The 15896-nt window shown below is 52.9% G+C and overlaps 1 protein-coding gene across 1 annotated transcript in view; it reads left to right on the top strand.

Moving 5' to 3' along the window:
• Positions 1 to 15896, top strand: part of SGIP1 (SH3GL interacting endocytic adaptor 1) — a 52012-nt gene that overhangs the window by 11235 nt on the left and 24881 nt on the right. The window contains exons 2-13 of the mRNA XM_064429160.1: positions 1197 to 1260; positions 4463 to 4487; positions 5981 to 6058; positions 6985 to 7041; positions 7448 to 7502; positions 8339 to 8514; positions 10830 to 10841; positions 11335 to 11346; positions 12277 to 12301; positions 12635 to 12686; positions 13540 to 13625; positions 15332 to 15424. Coding sequence (XP_064285230.1) covers positions 1197 to 1260; positions 4463 to 4487; positions 5981 to 6058; positions 6985 to 7041; positions 7448 to 7502; positions 8339 to 8514; positions 10830 to 10841; positions 11335 to 11346; positions 12277 to 12301; positions 12635 to 12686; positions 13540 to 13625; positions 15332 to 15424 — 735 coding nt within the window. The remainder of the gene's footprint in view (positions 1 to 1196; positions 1261 to 4462; positions 4488 to 5980; positions 6059 to 6984; positions 7042 to 7447; positions 7503 to 8338; positions 8515 to 10829; positions 10842 to 11334; positions 11347 to 12276; positions 12302 to 12634; positions 12687 to 13539; positions 13626 to 15331; positions 15425 to 15896) is intronic.

The following is a 15896-nucleotide window of genomic DNA, read 5'->3' on the forward strand; positions in this document are numbered from 1 at the left end:
TGGAATCCCAAACCATCCTGGAATTCTGCAAAAAGAGGGAACAGCTTGGAGGAACCCGCTGTGCTCCTCCTGCTCCCCAAGGGCTGTGGTGTGCCTGCTGCTCCTGGGCCTCTGGAATTCCAGGGTTCCCCCCTGGCTCTGGAATCCTTGGTGCCAGGCATGGAGCAGATCAAAACCAGTGCTGAGCACCATCAAACTCGGGTTTAAACTGGGATTTAACACCCAGGAGGGATCTGCCTCCTTTCAGCAGTGCCCACAAACAGCACGGGAAAGGAGGGAGTCAGGAAGACAGGAATATTGGGAATAATAGCTGGGAAATATCGACTGGGAAACAAATATTAACTGGGAAATACTAACTGAAAACAATATTGACTGCGAAACAAATAATGAGTGGGAAATATTAACTGGGAAATAATGAGTGGGGAATATTTACTGGGAAATACATATTAGCTGGGAAATAATAACTGCAAAACTAATATTGAGTGGGAAATATTGACTCGGAAACAAATATTAGCTGGGAAATCTTGACTGTGAAAGAATTAACTGAAAAATATTAAATGTGAAAAAGAACATGAACTGGGAAATAAATATTAACTGGGAAATATTAACTGTGAAACAATTAACTGGAAAAAAATAACTGTGAAATAAATATTAACTGGGAAATAATAACTGAAATATTGAGTGGGAAATAATAACTGTGGAATGATTAGCTGGAAAATAATATATGTGAAACAAATTTTGAGTGGGAAATAATGACTGGGAAATATTAATGGTGAAATAAATATTAGCTGGGAAATAATAACTGCAAGGCAAACATTGACTGGGAAATATGAACTGGGAAGTATTGACTGTGAAACAATTAACTGGGAAATAATAACTGTGAAACAACTGGAAATAATAACTCTAATAAATAACTGGGAAATAATAACTGGGAAATAAATATTGAGAGTGGAATATTAAGTGGGAAATAACTGGTCCCACACACTGGGAGGGAGTTAATTGGTGTCAAATGAACGAATTAATGGCAGAAAGAAATGTCCCCACACCCTTAATGCAGTCCCTTAATGCTGTGATCCCTTGGCTCTTCCCTTCTTTCGCCTCGTTTGTGGGCTGCAGCCGGGGAGGGGCTGAGGAGCTGGAGGGGGGTTTGTGGGGGGTACATTCATAATTCCTTCTGCTCTGTGATCCTTCCCCAGGACTGAAAAAGCGCACCAGGAAGGCCTTTGGCATACGCAAGAAAGAAAAGGACACTGATTCCACGTGAGTGATCAGAGCTGGGAGGCCTGGCTGGGCTCCGAGCAGGAATTTGGGGCATCCCGGGCCCTTGTTGGCTTCGGGTGGAGTTTTATGGCAGACACATTCCAGCTGTTCCCTGCACGTGCAGCAAGTGTGGGATTTCCTGGGAGCTCTTGGGGTTTTTGGGGACGGGTGGAAAAGGATGACTTGGAGCTGGAGCAGATTGCTCTCTGCTCTTTAGAGCTGGTTGGAGATGCAAATTCGATTTACAGAGATGTTTGTGCAGGGTCTGGTGCAGCACAGGGTTTCACTTCCCAGAAAACATCTGGATTCTTCCCACATCTGTTGGGGGGTGCTGTGTGTGAGGGCTGAGCCTGGGCTGGAGCCCCAGGAGAGGCTGGGGGAGCTGGGAAGGGGCTGGAGAATCCCTGGGGGAGCTGGGAAGGGGCTGGAGAATCCCTGAGGAGCTGGGAAGGGGCTGGAGAATCCCTGAGGAGCTGGGAAGGGGCTGGAGAATCCCTGAGGAGCTGGGAAGGGGCTCAGCCTGGAGCAAAGGAGGCTCAGGGGCCCTTGTGGCTCTGCACAGCTCCTGCCAGGAGGGGACAGCCGGGGGGTCGGGCTGTGCTCCAGGAACAGGGACAGGAGCAGAGGGAACGGCCCCAGGCTGGGCCAGGGGGAATTTAGATTGGATATTTGGAAAATGTCTTCACAGAAAGGGTTCTCCAGCCTGGCACAGCTGCCCAGGAGTCCCCATCCCTGGAGGGGTTTAAAATCCCTGTGGATGTGGCACTTGGGGGATGTGAGGTGGCCTTGGCAGTGCTGGCAGTGCTTGGGTTTGATGATCTCAGAGGGATTTTCCAGCCCCAACAATTCCATGATTCTCAGCCACCACTGCTGTGGTTTTGGGGTGGATGTCCCCAGGTGGTGTGGCCGAGGAGCCTGTGCCAGCAGGTCCTGGGACAGGCAGCAGGGAGTCCCTGGGGACAGCAGGGGACAGGCAGCAGGGAGTCCCCTCCTGCAGCTCTGCTCGGGTGTTCCATGGTCAGCAGAAACTCCGAGGTTTTTCCTTTTATTCCATTTGGATCATTCCCTGAGCTGTTTTATGTCCTGGTGGGAGCTGCTTGGAGGGACACAGGCCTGGCCAGGTGGCCCTGGTGGCACTGGCATCTCTGCCGGGCCGTTCCTGCTGCCAAGAGCAGGGGGCACATGGAGCACATCCCAAAGAGGGACGTGCAGCCCCGAGGTGCCATCCTGCTGTCCCCAGGGACGGTGGCATCCCCCCAGCCGGGTGTGAGTTCAGTTCCTCCATCGCTTATCCCGGTGGCCGGGGGTGAGGCTCCTCTGCACCTCCTCTCCCTGGAAAACCGCCGGAGCCGGGGCTGGGCTGCCCCATCCAGAGCTGAGATCCCTCCCGTTATCCCATTATCCCATCCCGGAGGGCCCGGGAGGGATCCCGGAGCTGGGGAGGGCGCGGAGAGGCCGCCCCGAGGACGCTGCAATTAGCAGCAGCAGTGATTAGCGCGACGGGGTCACGGCGCGGGCACGGCCCCAGGGGCTTTGGGCGCTCTCCAGATCCCCGCCGGCAGCGGGGATGGAACCGGGAGAGGAGAGGGGATGGAGCAGGGAGAGGAGAGGGGATGGAACCGGGAGAGGAGAGGAGAGGAGAGGGGATGGAGCAGGGAGAGGAGAGGAGAGGGGATGGAGCAGGGAGAGGAGAGGAGAGGGGATGGAACAGGGAGAGGAGAGGAGAGGGGATGGAGCAGGGAGAGGAGAGGAGAGGGGATGGAGCAGGGAGAGGAGAGGAGAGGGGATGGAGCAGGGAGAGGAGAGGAGAGGGGATGGAGCAGGGAGAGGAGAGGAGAGGAGAGGGGATGGAGCAGGGAGAGGAGAGGGGATGGAGCAGGGAGAGGAGAGGGGATGGAGCAGGGAGAGGAGAGGAGAGGGGATGGAGCAGGGAGAGGAGAGGAGAGGGGATGGAGCAGGGAGAGGAGAGGAGAGGGGATGGAGCAGGGAGAGGAGAGGAGAGGGGATGGAACAGGGAGAGGAGAGGAGAGGAGAGGGGATGGAGCAGGGAGAGGAGAGGGGATGGAGCAGGGAGAGGAGAGGGGATGGAGCAGGGAGAGGAGAGGAGAGGGGATGGAGCAGGGAGAGGAGAGGAGAGGGGATGGAGCAGGGAGAGGAGAGGAGAGGGGATGGAGCAGGGAGAGGAGAGGGGATGGAGCAGGGAGAGGAGAGGGGATGGAGCAGGGAGAGGAGAGGGGATGGAGCAGGGAGAGGGAGGGATGGAGCAGGGAGAGGAGGGGAGGGGATGGAGCGGGACAGAAGGGAGGGATGGTGGCATCTGCCACCCCCGGCCACCACCCTCCCACGACACACCTCCAGGGGTCCCAGGAGCCGCTGATGGGACTGGAATGGTTCTGCTGGAGCTGTAGGGAGGGTCTCTCCAAATTCCAGCCGGGATGGAAGCAGGAGGTGACACCCCTGTGCTGGGGATCGCGCAGTGAGGGGAAAACATAACAGCAGAAGGGATTTTTGCCACTTCCAGAGGATTTCAGGGACTCATGCACAAAGGGATGGAGCCTGAATAGGAGAGAAGGGACACAGCAGGGATTAGTGGGAGAACTTTCCGGGCTGCCGCTATTCCCTGTGAGCAGGGAGCTCCCAGCAGGGATCCCGAGGCAGGTGTGAGCTGGTGGCACCTCCGTGGCGGTGCAGGAAACCCGGGATGTGCGGGAGGCGGAGGAGCCCGTGTGGATCCCATGGGCACCTGCATTCCCCAAATCCCGGCGTCCCCTGCACGGCTGGATGCCCCGAGCCCAAATCCCATCGGCAGCTGGGGATTGGGCCCCTGGGGAGCCTCAGCAGAGCAGTGTCTGTCCTCCTGGTGGAATGAAAACCTGGGAATTCCTCCAGACGGGATTCCTGTCCCCTGCAAGGGATGGGCACGGGCAGGGATGTGGGATGGTGCAGGAGCCAGCTGGGACAGTGCCAGCCCCAGCACTTTATTTCCTGATAAACCTCAAATTCATCAGCTGATAACACGAGGGAAAAGGTTCCGTGACCTTGTGTGGGTTCCACAAGGAGCAGGTAACTCAGATGTGCTGATGATGTCCTAAACTCCAGGTTTAGCTGCCTTTAATTTGTTTTAAAATTTAAAAATGAATTTCCACGAGTTAATCTGATGCGGTCTGGGCACTAACACAGCTCCTTTTTCTGTTCTTTCCAGAGGGTCACCAGACAGGGATGGCATCGTGAGTATTGCCCAGTGCCACCTCCCCTTCCACCACCATCAGCATCTGTGAGCAGTTTTCTGTTTAATATAGAAAATAAATGTAAAAATCCGTGTAAAAAAAGGCAAATTCCAGGTTTCCTACAAAAATAGCAACAGAGGGAGACCTGAGGAGCGCCAGGGGCAGAGGGAGCAGGTGTCCTGCTAAGCCCAGCTCCTCATCCTCATTTCCAGCCCTGCTAATTGGCTTGGGCCAGATTTGCTGCCCGAGGAGTTCATTGCCAGAGCAGCTGTTTCCAACCTCTATTTTTATTTTCTATATTAACCTGAAAACAAGGAGATGTTTGTGGTTTGTTGTGGGTTTTTTTGGTGTTGTTTTTTTTTTTTTTTCTTTTAATTATTGCTGCTTTTATTCCTGGTGTTAGACTGAAGTGTCCCTGCTGGGGCTGGGTAGGAGATGGGCCCTGTCTCCTTCAGTGTTTGATATAAAAATTATTCTGGGTTCAGACTGGGCTTTATTTCTTCAGCAAATCCAGATTTTAGAATTTCACCTCAAAATAAAGACGAGCCCCTTGTGAGGCTCAGCAGGGAGAACAGTGCTGGGGTATCTTTAAAAAGATAAAAATTTAGGGGCCAAACTGCTCCTTGCAAGAAATGTTCATTTTCACCCCAATCTGACCCAAAATCCTTGGCTTTGGGCACTCCTTGTGTTTTTAAGCTGCTTGCTAGGAAATAGAGATGAAAGTAAAGGTAGCGCCTTCAGCAGGGCTCTATTCAGCAGAGATAAATCAATAAATAGCAGGTTTAGGCTGGATAAATCAATAAATAACAGGTTTAGGCTGGATAAATCAATAAAGACCTGGTTTAGGTTGGGTAAATTAACAAATTGCAGGTTTAGGTTGGACATCAGGAGGAATTTCTCCACAGAAAGGGTGTTCAGGGAGGTTTGGAGTCCCCATCCCTGGAGGTGTCCACACCTGGATGTGGCACTTGGTGACAAGGTGGGGATAGGGCACGGCTTGGGCTGGATGATGCTGGAGGTTTTTGCCAATTTTAGTTCTGTGAATATCCAGGGAACATCCCCAGGCTGTTCCCTCCTCCGGCAGAAATCCCATGGGCAGCCTTTCCTCACCAGGTGTGGCCAGAGGGGCCTCAGGTGTCCTCTCCAAGGATGCAGAAATGCAATTTTTAGGGGACAAACCAAAGTTTCTGGAGGTGATTGAGGCAGAGGGATTGCCTATGGAGACATTTGATATTTTTCATCCTCCAGACCCTTTTCCACATAATTTTTGCAGCCACTGGGGTGGCCAGGAGGCAAATCCTGACTGCTGAATAGAGCCCACAGGGGAATCCACCTTCAGTCTTGGTGGAGCCACAGCTGAGCCTTCCTTTCCTGACAAATTTGTGCTTCCTACTTCCCAAAACTTAATTTTGTGCACCTAAAAAGAAAACCCCAAAAAACCCAGCCAAGGAGCAGACATTTTAACCCTTTTTCTGCCACCCCCACCCTTGCAGCAGCCCAGCCCTCATCCCAATGATCCAACTTCCAATAGCAAAGCCGAGGGCACGCGGGAAGGAGGAAATAAAAACGGGGTAAGGAAAACGGAGCTGGCTCCCAGCTCCCACAGGGGTGTGGAAAACAGGGAGCCGCCCTTGGTCTGGAGTGCAGAGTGCAGGAAAATCCCTTTAGGGTCAGCCAGGCCCATGGAAACGGGGTTAAATACAAATGGATGGGGGAAAAGCAGGAATCCCCTGGAGCAGCACGCAGAACTCCCAGGGAACAGAACCCAGAGGAGGTTTTCCCAAGGAAGCTGCTCCATACCCAGAGGTGTGGAGATGAGGGGCTGCACCCAGCCCTGGCTCAGGGAGTGCATCCTGCCAGCCCCTTGGAGGGAGCTGGCATGGGAGTGGTCCCTCTGGAAGCTCAAGGGAACTGGATTGTCCCATTTAGGTGCCCAAAATCGTGGTGGCCGTGGGAATTTGGGTGGGTTTGGGTGCCCAGAGCCAAGCAGGACAAGGTTCTAGAGGTGAGGGATGCCTGGAGCCTCTTCCAAACGGAATTCCCTCAATGCCAAGCAGCAGTTCCTGTGTGTGTTGGTGTTTCATGGCATGGACTCATCCCAGACCCTTCCCACTGCTCCATCCCGAATTCTCAATGTCTGGCATGTGGGATAACAGGATCTGAATCCTTCCTGGGATTGCCCTTTCTTGGGGGAGGGGTTTTATCTCTCAGGAAATATTTCCTGAGAAATTTCCTGGTGTTGGGAGCTTCCCAAGGGCTGGAAGATCCCAGCACAGGGAGAAGTGGCCCTTTCCTCACTTCTCCCTAAGGAATGTTGGATGTCCACCCAAGGAATATTAAACCCCCCTCGTTTCACCTCTCTGGGATGGGAGAATCCCAGAGATGGGAATGCTGTTGTGTTTCTGGTGTGGGTGGGGGATAACAGCAGCAGCACTTGCTAAGGGATGTGCTGTGCTCCTGCTTCCTCCCTTTGAACTGTGGGAATTTTCCTTTCCAGAAGAAAACCAACGGGGCCCCAAATGGATTTTATGCAGAGATCGACTGGGACAGATACGTAAGTGTCCCCTGGAGTTTCCCTGCCCCCAGCTGCATCCCACGGGAACCCAGGCTCTTCCCACACTCCTTTTGGGCTCTTTGGGTGAAATCAGCTCTGTGCAGGCCCCAGTTCCACACCTGCAGCTCAGCCAGAATTCCCAGGAATGAGGTGGCTCCGGAGAGCTCTGTCCTGGCCCAGAGGATGTTGCAGTTTAGCTAGAAAAAATTTTAAATTCTGAACAAGGATTAAAACTTTTTCTTCTGCAAAATAAGTTAAAGAATTGAGGTGCCCTTTGCTCTGTGTGGCCCTGGGGGATTGGGCTGTGCAGGACATCCTTTCCCACAGGAGGGAGGAGCTGCTCCAGCATTCCAGGAATCCACATTCCTCATTTTCCTGCATTTTTATTTTTTTGTTCCCTATCCAGAACTCGCCTGAGCTGGATGAGGAGGGATACAGCATCCGACCCGAGGAACCAGGATATATCCTTTGGTTTTGGCTCTGCCTCTTGGGTTACAGCCTGTAACAGGAGCTGGGGCTCGCAGGCAAGCCACTGGCTCTTTTTACTTCATTTTTATTATTTATTATTAATTATAATTATTTATTTCCACCTTTTGATTTTCTTTTGGAGCTGGCTCTCCGCAGGTAAAGCTGAATTCTCGAGGGAATTGTCTTTGATTCACTGCTGTGAAACGAGGAGTGGGGGAACATCCCACGGGATGCTCCATGGAGACCAAAATGTCTGTGATTATCCTGGAGAAAAGGAGGATCAGGGAGGAGCTTCTGGCTCTTGACAAGGAGTGGAGCCAGGTGGGGTTGGGCTCTGCTCCCAGGGAACAGGGACAGGAGGAGGGGGAAGAGCCTCAAATTCCAGGGAGGTTTATGTTGGATATTGGGAAAACTTCTTCATGGAAAAGGCTGGTCAGGCATTGGAACAGCTGCTCAGGGGAGTTGTGGAGTCTCCATCCTTGGAGGGATTTAAAATCCATGTGGATGTGGCACTTGGGGACATGGGACAGCACTGGGGGATGGTTGGACCCGATTGTCTCATGGGGCTTTTCCAACCTGAACAATTCCATGAAATTCAGACACGGAATCCAGACATGATTCATAAATCCAACCCTGGGCTGGATTTATCCCTGAGAGCAGCAGCTCCTCGTGCTCTGGCTGCACAGGGATGCAGCAGTGACAGGCCCAGCACAGGACCCCCTCACCCGTTTTGGGGTCAGCATCTTGGGACCAAAAAAACCCAAAGAGCAGCAAGCTCTCTAGCAAGCTGGGAACACCAAGGAAGGAAAATTCCTTAACTGAGCTGTACCTACCAAAGGAAAGCACTTCTACTCCTCCAGCGAGTCGGAGGAGGAGGAGGAGGCGCACAAGAAATTCAACATCAAGATCAAGCCCCTGCAGGCCAAGGACGTCCTGCGCAGCGCGGCCACCGTGGACGAGCTCAAGGCCTCCATAGGCAACATTGCACTTTCTCCATCCCCTGTGGTGAGTCTCCCCGGCCTTCCCCGGCCTTCCCCGGCCTTCCCCGGCCTTCCCCGGCCTTCCCCGGCCTTCCCCGGCCTTCCCCGGCCCCGTGGGTGTCAGTGCAGCTGGTTTGTAGCTGTTAAATTTGGTCACATTGATGCCCTGTGCAGGCTGCCCTGGAGCAGAGGCTGGGCAGAGCTCCAGAATAAAGCAGGGATTGATTCCAAGGATCTCCCCCATGGATCCACCTCGGGCAGCAGCAGAGCCCAGCCAGGGCTGCCCCCAGGATGAACCCAAATGGCCCCAAAATGCACGAGCGCTGCCGGGGTCTGTCCCTGGGCTCAGCTCTGCTCCATGTGCACATTGCAGTTCAGTGTCCAGTTCCAAGAGTTTATTATGGCAGCCCCTTGTATAGGGGGTTCAAGATTCCTATGGACAACTGATGGGTCGGGATCTCTGCACCACCCAGGCCTTCAGTCAGTGGTATTTTTGCATTTAGGATCAGATGGGGTTGGCTGAGGCTCCCCTGTGCAGGTTTGAATCCAACCCATCCTTGCCTTGTCTGGGGACTCATTTTACTTCCAAGCTGGTGGAGTTTGGGGGTGTGATGTGACCAAATTTGTCTGGCAGCTACAGACCAGCTGCGCTGTGGCAGTGGTGGTGCCCAGGGATCATCCCAAACTCGGTGGGAGCTGATGTTCCACTTGGCTTTGGTGTCCTTATTTCGGGGTCTGGTCTGCAGGGGTGTGGCTGCAGCTGTTGCTCAGATGTATTGAAATGATCTTTCCAGTTCAAAATGTCACCAAAATCCCCTTTTGTGCTCATAGAACAGATCACAATGCATTATTCCCTCATCTTTTTTTTCCCCTCTTATCCTCATTTTTTAATGAGGAAAAAGGGGAATTTCAATCAAGGAGAATTTTCAATCATCATCATCATCATCATTGAGGGTCTTGCCCGAGGAAAGCATCTGTGGGGTTTTCCATGGGGTTTGAGGGATGTTTCCCACCCTGGAGGTGAATCCTGGAAGGAAAGGTCATTTTTCCTTAGTCCATCCTCGCATCAAGTCCATTCCCTCTGCTTTTCCTAGGGCTTGTTAAGATTCCTGTTGGCCCATCCCAATCTGTTCAGCCGTGAAAAGATGGGATTCTGGGCTTCCAGGAGGTTTAGTGTGGGCTTAAGTGACTTCCCAGACAAAGCTTTCCATGATTTATAAATCACCTGGATCTGAAGTGTGGATGGCTCTCCGGGCCAAAGTGAAACAAAATCCCTGTGCTTTGGTTCTGCTTCCCAAGCAGGGGGTTCCTTTCCTGTCTGTTGGCATCCCAGGATTAGAAATAGCAGTTGGATGTTTTGGGAAGCACAAAAAGAGGAGGGGAAAACCCAACCTCAAAATGAACAATTTAATATTGATGATGATGATAATAATAATATTAGGAAAAATGAGTTCTCGTGGAATGTGCATTTTGCCAAATAGGATTTTTGTCTCCTCTTTCCTGTGGTGTTTTTCCTGCCAAGTCTGGGGGTTTGGGGAGGGGTGAGGAGGATCCCAGTGTGGGGTGGGCTCAGGGATTTGGGTGCTGGGCTGCAGGGGATCCCTGGAGCCAGAGCCCCCCTGGAATGTGCTCAGGGAAAGCCCCTGCCAGGCTGGCAGGAGGATCCCAAAGCCAGCAGCCAAGGGAGCAGATGGGCTGGGCACTGGAGCTGGATCCTGGCACGGGCCAGGAAAGCACCAGAGCCCCGGGCAGGAGCTGCCTGCAGGAACCTGGCACCCACAGGAATTCCAGAATTCCCTGCCCTTGTGCTGGGTTTGTCTTCTCTCCCAAACCAGCACAAAGCCCTGCTCTGGATCCACATCCCTGCAGGGAGGGAGATTATAAATCCCATGGATTGGGCTGGGAAGGATCCAAAATCTCATCCCATTCCATGGCAGGGACACCTTCCCCTATCCCAGGCTGCTCCAGGCTGGCCTTGGGCACTGCCAGGGATCCGGGGCAGCCCCAGCTGCTCTGGGCACCTGTGCCAGGTGCTGTGTCTGTAGTCACTGCCATTCCCAGCCCTCTGGACTGGGAATTCTGGTGCCTTAACTGGGGATGAAGCAGACTGGGAATAGCTAGCAGGGCCTGTCATGATAAAACAATGGAATTCTTTCCCTGAAATGGCTCAGACACAATTTTTCCCTTTCCAAATTCTCCCTCTCCCACGTGAGGGTGAAGCTGGAGCACTCCTGTCCCTCTGCTTTGTCTTTAACCTGACACAAATCTTTGATTCCTCTTTATAAAAAAATTCCTCACCTTCTCATTCCTTCTTTTTGTTTTGTCTCTGCCTTCTTTTAGAGGAAAAGTCCGGTAAGAAACGTGATTTTTATCTCCTGGAATATTTTAACCCAGCTTTGTGTGTGCTCTTGTCCTGTCTCTAGAGCTGAAATGCCAAAAGCAAATAACAAATCCTGCCCTTCTAGAACGAAGTTTCATTTCCTTTCTCGCTGACTTAGAGCATTTTAAAATAGAATGTGTAAAAATAGAGCTGGCCTTGGCTCTGGGCGTGCTTTGGGGGTGTAGTTTGGGCCCAAGGATTTGGACCAGGTGTGTAGGGTTCGGATTTACCTGGATTGGGAACATCCAAAAGGAGAAGGCAGCAAACCCGTCCGTGGTGCCACTGGGGTTTCTCCAAGAGAACTCAGCTCCCAGGGGGGAAATCCCCCCATTTCCCAGGACTTGGGTTCCCCTGGGGGGCTGTCCCAGGGTGACCCACGAGGGGTGGTGGCAGCTGGGGACCTTGGGGTGCTGACGTGTCACTCTCTGACCAGGTGTCTGTTCTCTCCCCCCTCGCTGACCGCAGCGGCGCAGCCCGGTAAGAGCCCGCTCCTGGGAATGGGGATGGGGGCACGGGGTCCTGCCCGTGCTGGGCTCTGGGGTGGGCACAGGCCATGGGGACAGCTGCCAGCGGTGCCACACAGCCCCTTGTGTCACCCCAGTGGGGGTGGGTGGGACCTCGATAGCACAAAGGGGCCCTGTTTTGTATTTCCTGGGTTCCCAGACGAAGGAAGGGGAGGAAGGAATCTGACTCCATGTTCTTAGAAGGCTAATTTATTATTTTATGATCTATGTTGTATTAAAAAATGCTATACTATAGTAAAGAATACAGAAAGGGTACTTACAGAATGCTAAAAAGATAATAATGAAACTCGCGACCCTCTCCAGAGTCCTGACACAGCTTGACCCTGATTGGCCAAAGAGTGAAAATAACTCACATGAAACCAACGAAACAATCGCCTGTTGGATAAACAATCTCCAACCACATTCCAAAGCAGCAAAACACAGGAGAAGCAAATGAGATAATATTGTTTTCCTTTTTCTCTGAGGCTTCTCAGCTTCCCAGGAGAAGAATCCTGGGCAAAGATTTTTCCAGAAAATATGACAGGGATTCCCATCACTCAGGGAATCACAGAGATCCCACTCTGGTTCTGGGGTGTCCCCGCTCCCGTGGTTGGGAGGGTTTGGCTTTTGCCCCATGAACAGTTGGCACAGCTGGCCATGGCAGTGGAGAGTGCCCATTCCCAGAGGGATTTACAGTCCTGTGGACGTGGCACTCGGGACAGCGCAGCTGCCAGCCGTGGTTTCGAGTGGCTCAGGAATTTTCTGCAGGGTTTTGTGCTCCTGCAGGAAATGTCCCCTCAGATGGCTCCTGCCACCTCGGCTGGGCTGCTTTGCTCCTGGGGTGACAACTGCCACCCACCCCTGTCCCCGTGCACCCCACTTATCCCTGTGTTTCTCCTTCCAGGGGACGATTAAAAGGAATTTATCCAGTAAGTATCTCCTGCAGCTGTGAAAACAGCACTCGCTGCACCTGCTGGAGGGGTTTGGGGAGTGGGGGTGGGAAAAGGGGTGACTTAAATTTGGTTTAAAGTGGTGCTGGCAGAGCAGATGGCTCCCAGAAGTCTTCCCTGGAGAAGGAGTGGGGACATCCCTGGGACCCCTGTAGCAGTGCAGCTCCCTGATTTAGCTCAGTACAGAAACAAATCAGAATTAAAAGCAGGTTTTTCCTGCCAGGATCCCTGCACAGCAGGGTGGGTGGGACACCAGGGGTCTGGGGGATGCTCTGGAGTGGGGATGACTCTCATCCATGTGTCCTGTCCCAGGTGAGGAGATCACGCGGCCCCGGCGCTCCACGCCCACGCCAGACCCCGCCAGGTCAGTGCAGAGCCTGCCTGGCACCTCCAGCTCAGGCTCCTCATCCCACGGGGGCTCTGGGACATTGCCACCTGCACTGTGCCCGATGGGAGCTGCAGGGGCCCGATGGGGTTTTGGGAAGGGGTTGTTCCCTGGGAGGGCGAGGAATGGCATTGCCAGAGCAGCTGGGGCTGCCCCTGGATCCCTGGCAGTGCCCAAGGCCAGGCTGGACACTGGGGCTGGAGCACCTGGGACAGTGGGAGGTGTCCCTGCCAGGGCAGGGTGGCACTGGGAGGGCTTTAAGGTCTCTCCAACCAAAAACATTCCAAGATTTTGGCAGAACTGAGTGGCTGGTAGTGGTTGGGATGCTTGGTGTCCATTCCTGCTCTCCACCCAAAGCTCCAAGGACATTCCCTGCTGGAAGCCACCTTGAGCCTGATCCTTAGGGAGCTGGCCAAGCTTCGGGGGGATGTATTGATTCAGCACAGCAAACATGCAAGTTTTTATGGAATAAAGCCAAATCTCCCTGGGAATGTGCCCTGTGCAGCTCCAGGGGTCGACTCAAGGTGTGTTGTAGCAGAGCATGGTTCGGATCCCAAGTATTTATTTCAAGTATTTATTTTTTAAATCCTTTTCCATGGAGTTCTGACCAACCCTAAAGCAACTCAGTGTCCCAGCAGCTGCTGTGGCACCACAAGGCTGGCACTGTGGTGCTGCCACTCTCCTTTCCCTTTTTCCCACCTGGAACCCGTGCTTGGCCAGCTCCTCGTTGGTCTGGGGTAAAAAACGTCCTCGAAGATCTTTGTGTTAGCCTCAAGGACGGGGTCAGAGCCCAGACGTGCCCCTCATGGCTGCTGTGCTCCTCTCCCCACAGCAAGAAGCCCGCGGAGGATCCGGCGGCGCTGGCCCCGCTCTTCGGGCCCCCGCTGGAGTCGGCCTTCGAGGAGCACAAGCTGGAGGGTGAGTTTGGGGCATGCAGGGGGCTTTGGGGCACGGCAAGTGAGTTTGGGGCATGGCAAATGACTTTGGGGCCGGGGTGAGGGCGTTTGGGGCATGGCAATTGACTTTGGGGCCATGGCGGGTGAGTTTGGGACATGGCAATTGACTTTGGGGCCATGGCGGGTGAGTTTGGGGCTGGGGTGAAGGAGTTTGGGGACCTGGGAAATTTGGGGCCAGGACAGGTGAGTTTGGGGCTGTGATGAGGGAGTTTGGGGCTGGGGTGAAGGAGTTTGGGGACCTGAGAAATTTGGGGCATGTCAAATGACTTTGGGGCTGGGGCAAGGGCAATTGAGGCATGGCAAGTGAGTTTGGGACTGGGGCAAGGGAGTTTGGGGACCTGGTGAGTTTGGGGCTGGCCTTGGTGAGTGAATTTGGGGCCTTGGTGAGTGAATTTGGGGCCTTGGAGAGTGAGTTTAGTGACAGGGTGAGTTTGGGGCCATGGCAACTTTGGAGCCATGGTGGCTTTGGGCCACAGTCGGTGATTTTGGGGACCTGGTGAGTGACTTTGGGGCCACAGTGGCATCTCCTGGCAGGGACACAGGAATATTCTCCAGCCCTGGCAGGGGTGGAGTCCCCATTCCTGGAGGGATTTCAGAGCTGTGTGGATGTGGCACTTGGGGACAAGATCGGGGTGGAACTGGCACTTCCATGGGCTCTGAGGGCTTTTCCAGGCTGGACAATTCCCGGATTCCCAGGTTCCAGCCCTCCTGCTGGAGGAGGGAGCCCAGGCAGGGGTTGAAGGACGGGTGGCCACGTCCGGGGTTAATTGGGCCTGGGTGGAAGCAGAGCAAGTGCTTAAGTCAATTAGTTAATTATGAGGTCTGGGAGAGATCCTGACTGGGAGCAGCTCAAGAATATGAAAACTCAGCATTTTCCAGTCAACCCTTCACCCTGGAGCAGGGGGTTTGACTCCATCCAGGGTTCTGGAGGCAGCTGTAGCACAAGCCTTGCACCCCTCCATGCCCAGGAAATGCCACCTCAAAATGTCATTTTTCCTTCCTGTAACACGGAGACACTTTGCTTCCTTCCAAGGCTGGTATTTCCCAGCTTTCCCAAAGCTCAGGAACCTTGCAAGGCTTGTTTTCCCCAAACCAACCCCATCCATGCCCTGGAGCGGGCTCTTCCCAGAGATCTCCTCCTCCTGGAGGGCCACTGCCCTGTAGCCTCGTTATGTCCTGTCATTAACGCCTCCTGTTAATTCTTTTAATCAAGACAATGTTTGCAAGCAGTTCTCTGCACAAAAACTCCGAAAAATCTCAATTATATACAAAAATATTTTTTCTCCTCCTTTATTCTCTGGGAATACAATTATCTTTTCATTTTACTACCTGATGGGTTTTTTTTGTTTGCATATCCTAAAATTCCAGACCACTTTGGCCATCAATACAATGTTTTCCTTCCCATAATAAGCCTCCAAATCCATCCCTGGCATTGTTTTGTTTGTCAAACAGCATAAGTGTCAAACTAATTGCACGTCCTGCTTCAAAATCAGACAGAATTTTAATTATCCACCATTACAGAACCCCCTGTCCTTAATTAATGAGGTTTCTCTCACTGTCTGGGCCCTCTTTTCCCAGAGCCCCAGAGTCTCATCCATGTGTTTGGGTGATTGGAAGAAAATATTTGTGTTTTTCATTGCTTTCAAATGTTTATTTTTGATTTTTCAGCTGCTCTGGACCAGCCTGAGATATGGGGGTCAGTGCAGCCCATCAACACAAACGTAGAGTCCCCAAAACTTCCAAGACCTTTTCCAACTGGAAGTAAGTGACCACGAAAAGAAATTAATATATCCAGAAATCAGGTCAAAGATTTGAGCTGTCCTCATCCAGCCCGTGATATTTTAAATTAAAGGGGTTTTTCCCCTTTGTCTGGCTTGGGTGACAGCACTGAGGGGTGGAGGAGGGAGTGGGATTGATAAGGGATCAGGGGATGGGATGGATCCTGGTCCTGCACGTTCATGCCGAGGTTACTTGGCTGGAAGAGTTGGAAACACCGGTTTTTCCAGGGTAACATCAGGGAGAGCAGCACAGCCCCAATCCGGATTTTTATTGCAGCTTTCCCTCTGCCCGGGGCAGCTGCGGAGCCGTTTCCTCTGCAGAAATGCCCCTGTAAAGCACAGCTGGTTAATTAGCCGCTGTTAATTAGCCCAGCATTCCCGATCCCGGATCCACATCCTGGATCCACGTGGGATGGGCACGGGAGGAAGGCGGAGGCAGCTCCGAGCCTCAGAGG

This window comes from Passer domesticus, chromosome 7 (assembly GCF_036417665.1).
Source record: "Passer domesticus isolate bPasDom1 chromosome 7, bPasDom1.hap1, whole genome shotgun sequence".
Taxonomy (NCBI): Eukaryota; Metazoa; Chordata; class Aves; order Passeriformes; family Passeridae; genus Passer; species Passer domesticus.